The 11,297-nt window shown below is 36.0% G+C and overlaps 1 protein-coding gene across 3 annotated transcripts in view; it reads right to left on the minus strand.

The window, feature by feature from the left end:
• The window catches only part of LOC116844100 (acetylcholine receptor subunit alpha-like 1), a 331,491-nt gene that overhangs the window by 8,274 nt on the left and 311,920 nt on the right, over positions 1-11,297 (minus strand). For all 3 annotated transcript variants that reach the window (XM_032815237.1, XM_032815246.1, XM_032815229.1), the window contains exon 6: positions 6,921-7,991. In XM_032815237.1, the coding sequence (XP_032671128.1) occupies positions 6,921-7,991 (1,071 nt within the window). The remainder of the gene's footprint in view (positions 1-6,920; positions 7,992-11,297) is intronic.

Genomic DNA, 11,297 nt, shown 5'->3' on the forward strand with positions numbered 1-11,297 from the left:
GAAGCAAAAGTTATTTGCGTTTTTACGTTGAATAAAATACCGTAATAAAAAATATGTATTTCTATTTAAAAAAGCAAAGTTGACCTTGTTCTGACCTTGGCGACGCCATCCTATGTCAAATAACTATTATTGTTGAATGCGCTTTTTTAAGCCTTACAACTTTTGTCTGAAACATTTTTCTCTCCCGTGCTTGGTTTTCGACATATTCGACTGGATGGATTAAAATGGTCCACCCTGTATATATATATATATATATATATATTATTGACTGCAAAAAAGTAATTTTGCGTTAAAAAAGTATGAGAAATATAGAGAAAAATTCATACGTATGAAAATATTTTACTTTAAAAAATCATAAAATATTACACCTTCGTTTTTAGAAAATTTTTCCTTACATGAAATCTAATTGTTTAGAGTAACAAACAGGGCATTTCTATGATCTTCTAACTTTTTAATTATAATTTCTAAAAATAGATTTTTGAAAAGAACTTTATCAATAAAAATAAGACAGTTACATAAATTTTTAAATCAACACGAAAATTCACCTCTTCTTCATTTATCTCTTCTTAAATTTTATTAGTTCTTTTAATTCTTTTATAAAATTGTAATTAAATATCACACTATATTTGTCAGATCAATAAGCTCTGATACTTGTTTGTATAATACTCATACATATTTCAACGTTGCCAAGTGTAACTCAATGCAATGAAAAACGTATACGTTTCCAATTGCGAATATTACGAAGTCATGTTCAAGAGTGTAATATCAGAACCGCACACGCATTTTTACCATTCGCAACAGGCGTATACGTAGTATTGCGCGCAAGTTCAAGAACAGGGAGCCCCAGACATACCCATCGATGATCTCGTTTTGCTCTCGCTTCGTCCTCGGCGGTTTTCCTAAATTTGTATCGCTCGTGCGCAAAAATCGTACGGTTGCAAAACAATGTGACGTGTGAACAGAAGGAAACAGAACCGACGAAACTTACCGTTTGTTTAACTCGATCCCTCCTCGATATTTTCGTAACGTCCGTTATTTCACGTCGACGTCGCCGCGGATTACCGTCTACCGTTGAGACTGACAGAGTTGACGCTTCCTCGATTTTACGAAGGAGATTTCCAAATCTCCCGAGTACACGCGCTCGAGAACGGGGGCGGATCGTAGCTACGTTAGGTGCTATAAAATCCGATATACCGGCAAAGACCGTTCTCGATCCGCCTAAACTGCGAGAATCCGGGTCAAGCTATGTAAATCGAATGCGCGGAGTAATTTAGATGTCGCATAGCCGCATACGAATACGGGGCGACGGCACGGAATTACGATTCGGAAGACGTCGCGTTGCGAGAGACAAAAAGTCACCTCGAGATTTTCGTGGATACGCATCGAGAGATCCCCGCTCTGTATACGCGATAAATAAATTGTTATTCTCCACCAGCGTGTGCCTCAATAGAAATTAATTCCCTCGCAAAATTACAGACGCGCGCGGGCGCGGAAGATATATTTCATTACGTTATACGTGGAATTTTACGTGAAAAGGTTGTTAGGCGCGATACACATGGCATGTTATTGTCATCCACTGGACGTGTGGCGATGCGTTTATTACTATTAGATCTCCGCGCGTACCGCCATTGCAAAATATACAGGGTGTCAATTTTAATTTAGACATTGTAATATCTAGAAAACAATGCATTTTCCAGAAGTGTTTCCAACGAAAGTTATAGAATATCGGGGAAAAAGTAATATCTCTTTGATCTTGAAATGATCTTGGAAAACTATCAAAATCAACTCTAATTTTTTAAACGGAATAATATAGTTTTTGAAACATAGCTAAATTTCTTTGGCCATTCTGTACAAAAGTACTGGAATAAAATAATCGAAAAGTGAATACTTTGTATTCTACATTTTGTTTCGACACTTTTCAGCATAAAATATGAAATATCTTTTAAAATATAGCACTTTTCGATAACCTGAATACTTTTGAATGCAGAATAATGGGTAAAATTAATTATCACAAAAAATATACAAAAACTTTAAACAAAATTCCGTGCATTTTGCAGATTTAGTGATACATTCAGTATGCAGAGATTAGTATCACCGATCGATTTTTCTACTCATTTTACGTACAAAAGTATTCAGATGAGATAGTCAAAAAGTAAATAGTTTACAAGATTATTTCTTGTATTGAAAAATAACAGAATAAAATAAGAAAAATATCTCGCGAAGTATTTACTTTTCGGTGATTTTTTCCAGTACTTTTGTATGCAGATTAATTAAAGGAATTGATTTACGTTTAAAAAACCATGATACTCTTTTAAAAAATTAGAGTTGATCTTGACAGGGGTTTTCAATGTCAAGGTAAAAGAAATATTATCTTTTCCTTCTTGATATCCTACAACTTTTATTGGAAATACTTTTTCTAAAATGCATTGTTTTCGAAACTTAAGTTATATAAATACATTACTTTTGAATTTTAAGTTATACAAATGCATTATTTTCGAAATTTAAGTTATATTACGGTTGTATTACGGTATCTAAATTAAAATGGGACACCCTCTATATCTCGTGATAAAATGCACCACATTTTTCCGCTACGATATTGGACTTTATATGGAAACAATTTTATAATAAAAATTGCTACAGAATTTTGAAACTGACAAGGGAACATGGGCAACCCAAAAATTCAGAAAATTCTAAAACATTGTATACAAGTAGAGTAGTTCATCCACAATATAAAACTTTTTTGATTCTGCTAAGTTTTTATTTAGGGGGGTGAAACCACCTCTCGAAAAAACATGACATTTTGATTTTTAGCGAATATTTTCCAAAATACAAGGCACATGAAGCAATGATTTATGTAAAAGTTGTAGAGTATTTTATACTCTTTGCAACGGTATATTCAGATTTTGCATGAATGAAAACTTTTTGAACTCCTCTTCCTTCCATTCATTACCTTTACTAATTTTTAAGTTCTTATTAGGACAAAAATAAAAAAACATCGAATCCATATATCCGAACGCTAGAAAATTATCGCGATTAAATTTTGGAGAAATCGAGATGATAGCATAGAGCTATAGGCGGCGTGCTATAGGCGTTTTTGGGTTGAGCTGTATTCGATATATGTAAAGCACACGCAAATGTTACTATTGTTATATAAGCAAATTAATCTCTGTTCACTTTTATATTTCATGTAATACATTGCATATGATGTCATTAGAATTAAGTTCTTATCATCTTGCGGTATAAGAAAATATGTACAAGAAGCAGTTATCGAGTACAGCTCAATCTAAAAACACCTATTTATAGCACGCCACCTATAGTTTCATGTTATCATCTCGATTTCTCCAAAATTTAATCGCAATAATTTTCTAGCGTTCAGATATATGAATTCGATGTTTTTTTATTTTTGTCCTAATAAGAACTTAAAAATTTGTAAAGGTAATGAGTGAAGGGAGGAGGAGTTCAAAAAGTTTTCATTCTTGCAAAATCTGAATACAACGTTGCAAAGAATATAAAATACTCTACAACTTTTACATAAATCATTGTTTCATGTGCTTTGTATTTTGGAAAATATTCGCTAAAAATCAAAATGTCATGTTTTTTCGAAGGTTTCATCCCCCTAAATAAAAATTTAGCAGAAACAAAAAATAGTTTTATGTTACGGATAAACTACTCTACTTGCACAGAATGTTTCAGAATTTTTTGAATTTTCGGGTTGCCTCTGTTTCCTTGTGAGAAAAATATATTAGTTAGGTGTCAGTTTCACACTTCTCCACTGTCGCGGGACTCCTAACTAAGAAAAGTATATTGACATTGTCCTTTAAGACTCATAGGTACTCGTATCGTACATCTCTTTTTAATAATGTGCTAAAGAAATACATGCTAAAAATTCTTGTGAAATATATTGGAATAAAGAGAAAGGTTATCCGTTAACAACATTCCTATACAACACAACGTTTAAAATCGGGACATAAGATGTCTTAAAGACATCTTAGGGACGTCTTGTATTCCGATGTCAGAGAGACATCTTATGTCCCGATTTTAGATGTTGTGTTGTGTGATTACAATCGATCGAGTAAATCTATGAAATAATCCAAACACTTTCCTTTTACTGTAACAATCAATAACTTGCTGTTAATTATCATGACATACAATACATCTTTTTAACTTCTCTCTTCGCATGATTCTATCACATTTATTTACGGTAAATTATTGATTGTTAGAGCAAAATGGAAGGATCATGTTATAGATTTGTTCTATCGATTTACACACACAAGATCAGCTCTAATTTTTCAAAAGTAATGTATTTATATAACTTAAGTTTCGAAAACAATGCATTTTAGAAAAAATATTTCCAATAAAAGTTGTAGGATATCGAGAGGGAAAAGATAATATTTCTTTTACCTTGACATTGAAAACCGCTGTCAAAATCAACTCTAATTTTTTTAAGTGGAATCATGGTTTTTTAAACGTAAATCAATTCCTCTAATCAATCTACATACAAAAATACTGGGATAAAATCATCGAAAAGTAAATACTTCGCGAGATATTTTATTCTGTTACTTTTCAATACAAGAAATAATCTTGTAAACTATTCACTTTTTGACTATCTCATTTGAATACTTTTGTACGTAAAACGATGGAGATTGCAAACATATTGAGATAAAAAGATAGATTGCTTTATAGATATACCTTTTTATCTCAATGCATTTTGCAAAAATTTTTAGTATGCGTTTCCTCGCTTCTGACGTCATTAAAAACAAATGGATGATACGAATACCCAGGAGTCTTAACATGTTCGCTATGCGTGACGCACTGATCTCTCACGAGAGACAACGTCACGTAGTACGAGGCGTGTCTGGAAACTAAAAACACATCGCATCTAGGCCATATCATATAGAAAAATTTGTTATGCCGGTAGTGGTTGACTTTGACCTTGACCATTTCGCTTCTGTTTGATAGTACGAAAGCAGGTTTTGCTCAAATTGGTAGTGAGTAACGAGTGTTTGGAATAGCGGCGCCTATCTAAAATCCCATCAAATGAGAAATTCATTTCATACTACGTTTTCTGTGTTTGTATGTATGAAAAGGTAACCACTCGGCGGAAATGCACAGACAAATTACTGCTGATTATGGTGCTTGTTTGCTTCTGCTTTCTGAATAATGCACGATACTACCCCGTGTGACTGCACTGTTGAACATTTTCAAGTAGGATGTTCTTGGATCATCCGCCACATAGTCTGGACCTCACGTCCAGTGATTTTCATTTGTTTCTTCATCTAAAGAGATATCTTGCTCGGAAAGAGTTCGACGATGATGATAAAGTGAAAGAAGGGATCAGGACGTGGTTCAAAAGATTGGCAGAAGACTCTATGACTCGGATATACAGAAATTGGTTCCTAGATTTAATACATTTTTGGACGAAGACTATGTCCAAACTAAAGATATAAAGAAAAATAAAGATATTTATATATACATAATATATACATTTGCACACACACAGTAAAAGTTTTGAAAACAAATATTTTTTTTACATTTTTAAAGCCTTTGTATCTTTAGTTTCCGGATGCGTCTCATATGAATAACATCGATAACACTGGCCAATAGATTATTCATATGGAGTTCTTTTTATGTGATTTTTATATATTTTTATCGTTGAATCCAAAAATATATAAACTCGCGGTTTCCTCATTATGCACAATTTTTTATGATAATCATACTTATATTTAATATAATATAATATTGTGCAGGATATTTAGGAATGTTTCCTTAGAGAGATTCCTTCTGAGCTGATTTGAAATTAGTAGAAATAAATAGTATTTACCCCCTTCTAGAGTAACAAAAATTTTGACATCAACCTTAAGAATTTTTGGGAGACAAGCTTCTTTTTCGAAATTTTTTTATTTTTTTAAAAGAGGTTTAAAAAGAGACTTTTCTATTTTTGAAGTTTTTTGAAATTGTTTGAAATTTTCAAATTAGGACGGGTTCTTTGTAAAACTTGCGAGAAGATTCATGGAATTTTGCGCACACAGTTAATAATTTTAATAACAGGGATTTTCGGGGGAGGAACTTTTTGAAAAAGAAAACAGTCTTTCTTTAAAATTATATACTAAACAACTATTTTTGTCGTAAGAAACTTTTGAGATAAAACTCCAATTAGTCCTTTTTTTATGGCCGGGGAATAAACTTCTCTCCTTCATGAAAAATGTAAATCTGTTTAACACATTGTTTTAAAATATTTGTAATTCGTTTTCAAAATCTCCGTTTTTAATTTTACTGACTGAAAAGATTTAATTTTTTATAACTCGGAAATTTCAAAAAATGTCAAAAAATCACAAGAATATATATATATATATATATATATATATATATATATATAATAGTTTTACAAAATTTTTATTATTATATAAATTTTATTATTATATAAAAAATAGAGAATAAACTGTGACGGTTTTTCAAATAAACTACAGTAGCGAACGTGTTAATCTATTATCTTTTCATTTCATATATGCTATTTATATTTTAGAAACTAAAGTCTACTATTAATTAATTATGTTTCTTAGTTAAATTTAGTATGTTCCTCACATCAACTTTTTACTGTCAGTTTATTCCTGACCTATAAAAAAGATATAATAAAATTGAATAAAATTTATAAAAGAAAGAAAACATATTAACATTAAAAAGAGTTGATAAAAAAAGGTTATAATATTCTTTCCATGTACCATCATCGTGAGACTGCTTTCAAGCAGTGCTGATTCGAATTGAGCTTTATCGGAACAGCTCAAAGCGAAAATGATTCACCGTGAACCATAAGCGAGTCGATACAGTCAAGAAAGCAAAAGAAGGAGCAAAAGCGAAAGGAGAAGAATGAACAACAACAAGCAACAATGGACAACAATATGCAATAACAATGTTGTACTCACACTCTCGAATTTGTCCTTGTTCTTGGCGTGCTGGGCGATGAAGCGGGCGTCGTCGATGGTCTTCTCGATCTCGCGTACCAATGGTTTCTCGAACGTAGGGCTGACGTCCTCATGAGGATAGCCAGGACTAGCCGGGCCGAAGAGGTCGTCGTCCGCCCCGGGCAATGGCAGCGAGGGTAGTGGCTCCCTGAAGCAGGGCCCGACGGTGCCGACGGCGCCGCGGTCATGCCTGGTCGGCGGCGGTGGCGGCGGCAGGCCGTGCGGCGGCGGCGGCGGCAGGCCGTGCGGCGGCACCTCGTACTCCCCGCTGAACCGCTTGCCGTAGTACGGATCGTACTTATCAGTCTCTTGTACATGGAACACATCGGTAAGGATGCCCTCGGGTGGCTTGCCGTTCGCCGTCTCGATATCGTCCTCGTCGTCGTCCTCGTCGTCGTCGACGCCGTCGTTATCGATCTCGCCGCCGTTGCTGATGCCGGTGGCGTCCCTGCCGTTCTCCTCCTCATCGTCGTCGTCGTCCTTCTTCGGTCGTTGGATTAGGAGGAACCGCGGCAGCACCTGGATGAATACCACCCGCACCCACCTGGCCATACGGTGGGTGACGGGCGAGCGGAAGTTCACGTTCAGCACGGCGATCGTGACGACTACCGACAGCGTCACCAGTACCATCGTGAAGAGCAGGTACTTGCCCAACAGCGGCACCGTCAGCGACGTGGGCGGTATTATCTCGGCCAACAGCAGAAAGAACACCGTCAACGAGAGGAGTATCGAGATCGACAGGGAGACCTTCTCGCCGCTGTCGCTTGGCAGGTAGAACACCAGCACCGACAGAAAGGATATGCCCACGCACGGTATTATCAGGTTCACCGTGTAGAAGAGGGTCTTGCGGCGTAGGGTGATGTTGAACACGATGTCGGGGTAGGGCTCCTCGCAGCATATGTAGTACGCCTCGTTTCTCGTGGCAGGCACTTTTATTATATCCCACTCGACGGAGATATAATAGTCGGTCAGGTCGATCCCAACTTCGATCTCATTCGAGTCCTCGGTCTGGGCGAGATGCCGCAGGTCGACCTGGAATGCACACAGCAACGAGACCGTCGTTAGTTACGAGCATCCGATGGGAACCAAAGAATAACGAAGTTTTCATCCCCCCGTTTTCGCGATCTGAAAGGTGCATTCGTGAGTTCTGTCAATGGAATTGCAATGAACTGTCTTTCCTGCTCTTGTCAGATAACTCAACCGACTAATCACGATATTCGATAGGAGAAATCGGAGCTGATTCACATAAAGGGTAGGTCGTTTATATATATATCGTATATGAGAGAAATGATGAAATTGTAAAATGTTATTTTAGATTATTCTTCTTTGAAAGAATTTCATTAAAATCAGAAAAATATTTTGATTAAGAGAATAAAATTTTGATTCAAAAGTTGTTGAGTAAATTCTTGAGTGTCTCGCAATTTCTTGTTAATATTTTTAATTATAAATGAACAAACTTTTTAGGGTTTTTTTATTAGTTGGAATAAAGTTTTCTGCAGCTGTATGATATTATTGTTTTGCGTAATTTTCATACATGAAAATATTGAAATGGAACAAATAAGTAGATTAAGTATGTTCGCCGACTATACGAGATTAGCTATATAATTTTTGGTTTTGAGATAAATAAATAACTTAGCGCAATGTTAAAAATATCAGATCGATATGATGGAATAAAATGGATATGATATCTTAATTTTAAAGAATGAAATAATGTAAGTGAAAAAATAAAAGTCATTATGTCTTCTATCGAAAATGTATTTTTTCCGAAAGCAATAATAATCTTTATATATATTACAAAAGTCTTAAACGATAAAATGTTTCTCAAAATAACACAATTATATTTTATAAGATGTCAATCTATCCTCAACTGTGCTTGCAAGCTTACCTTGATACTCTCTTAAAGTGAATCAGTGAAAATGTTTTTGACTAAATCGATAAAAATAACATTTTACAGAGAAAAAAGGACGAGTATTTCATTGAAAATCAATGAATATTCACTGATTTTTAGTAGAAACACTCCCATTTTATTTTATCGTCTGTCTTACTGATTTTGCCGACTGGAAATAAAATATCACTGCAAAATGTGTAGTGTACAAATTCGTTATACGTTGTACGTAAATTCAGTTTGTGTTCAGTTTGCGGCGATGGAATCAACGTCTTCCATACATTTTGCGTACGGTAACATATAATTCGACACTTGTATTTGGATTAATAACGGGAACAGTTACTCTTAATTGATTTTTTTAAATGAAATTTTGTTGATTGCAGTGCTATATTTATAACTGAACTACCAATTATATGTATAATATTTCAATTAAAATATACTGATTATATTATACTGATTAAAATATACTGATTATAGAGAATACCAGAATAGCTTTGCTGTAATAGCGCATATTCGTATATTCGTTATTACAGAAAAAAGAACAGTCTATGAAATTGTACCTAGAATACATGGAGGAAGATTGTCTCTATCTTCTTTGTACAAGATGTTACATTAACATATAAATAAGAATACGGACTTAGCACAGATTGGATCGTTTGTAAAATAATTTATATACACTTTCTCACATTTTATATTGGAAAAAATGAATGCAAACCGATTTTCCTACGAGTATAACATCAAATCTAGACTGTGTCCGAGCAAACGCGTCTGCCAACGAAGTGGATAGCAACTTTTTGTATCCATCATATGACTTATCATACATATGTGTTGATACAACACTTTACACAATCAATAACAAATGTCATTTGTCTGGAAAGTTTTAATCTTTCGAGTACAATTATATTCTTTAGACATACAGTACAATTTGGATCTGTCAGATCCTGGTTGTAACTTTGAACCACGTATAACTTCGTTGAAAATCAATATCTTTGAACACATATTTTTTCCAGAGATTTAGAAAGTTCTCAGCTATAAGATAGTAGCGCAATAAAATCGAAATCTGCAAACAGATTTGCGTTATTTTGAAAGTCCCGAACTCTTACGCGAGTTGAACCCTCGAATATTCGTTCGGGTTTCACATACTCAACATTGTACACGGCGGGTTAATACCAAAAGATTTGTGAATATGCTCCAATCTCCTCTGCGTATATTCGCGATATCTAGTTTTATAGGTACTCGAGGAACCGTTCTTTCGATATAACAACGGTATCGATCTCAAGCCTCGCGGTAATCTGACTGCTAACCATTTTCCGAACGAATCCTACAATTTCCGAAACTGTACAGCGTCGAGACCGAACTTCCCCGCTTAATCCAAAACTGCATCTCGGTTAAGTCCCGAATTGTTATTCCACTTAGCGGTATCCGACGCTCAACTGGCCGGCGTTTGATGCGCCGGGAGATAAATCAGCAAACACGGCTGGTACTTAGAGTACCCGAAGATTATTATCTTAGCGCGCTGTCTAATTGGGACTTTGGATAATCAGCGTCACGGTGGGAGCTTTCAAAGCGATGGTATGTGTGTGTGTGTGTGAGTGTGTGATGGTGTATACGATTACATAAGCGTACATGGTCCTTACATATGTAAGCGTACTGATGCATATCTTATCGCAGAATTAATGATATGTGCATTAACGTGCAGCTGCAGTTTGCACGAATCTCGCACGCGCGCAAGAATTCCTTTGGCCGCGTTCACAGGATACAACGATTGAGAAATTGGATTTTGGACCATAGACGTGATTGGTGCATCTAAAAGTATACATTGATCATAGATAACTCCTATTGAACGTTCACGCGAACACGACGTTTGAGAAAAGAGACGTGACAGCGGAAAATAAATCGCCGCGAGAGAAACGGCAGGATACACGTTAAACGGGCTGCAACTTCGAAATGATATCTCTCGAAGAGTACAGCTTTTCGCTAGCGACTTGCATTGTTTCAACGTCTCACGCAGACAGCCGGCATGCACGGCACACGAGAGGATATTTTCGCGCCGTTCGAGCCGGAAAAAGAAGAAGAGGACACCTCGCAGGCCGGAATCGTCATTGCGGTTTAAGCCGGCGTGTCTGGAAATTTATGGACCGCGCGACTCCCACTCGAAGACATTTCTGATTTAGTCTCTCGCGATAAATAACACCTCGTGGCCCGCACGTTGGATTTCAGGGTGTTCTCTACAGTCGAGAGGAAAGAACGCGACGCTTGGGACACTCGGCGTATGGTTTGGCGAGGGCCTGTCCCGATCTACTGCAAACACGACACCGCCCAAATCCATTTTATTCTTCGTCACAGTCGATTTTACGCAATTGTTTAAAAAGAAAAAAAAGAAATCGAGAAACAGAGGGGGAGAGAGAGAGAGAGAGAGAGAGAGAGAGAGAGAGAGAGAGAGAGAGAGAGAG

Source organism: Odontomachus brunneus, unplaced genomic scaffold (assembly GCF_010583005.1).
Source record: "Odontomachus brunneus isolate Ranch 3 - 2012 unplaced genomic scaffold, Obru_v1 Obru_scaffold_003, whole genome shotgun sequence".
NCBI lineage: Eukaryota > Metazoa > Arthropoda > Insecta > Hymenoptera > Formicidae > Odontomachus > Odontomachus brunneus.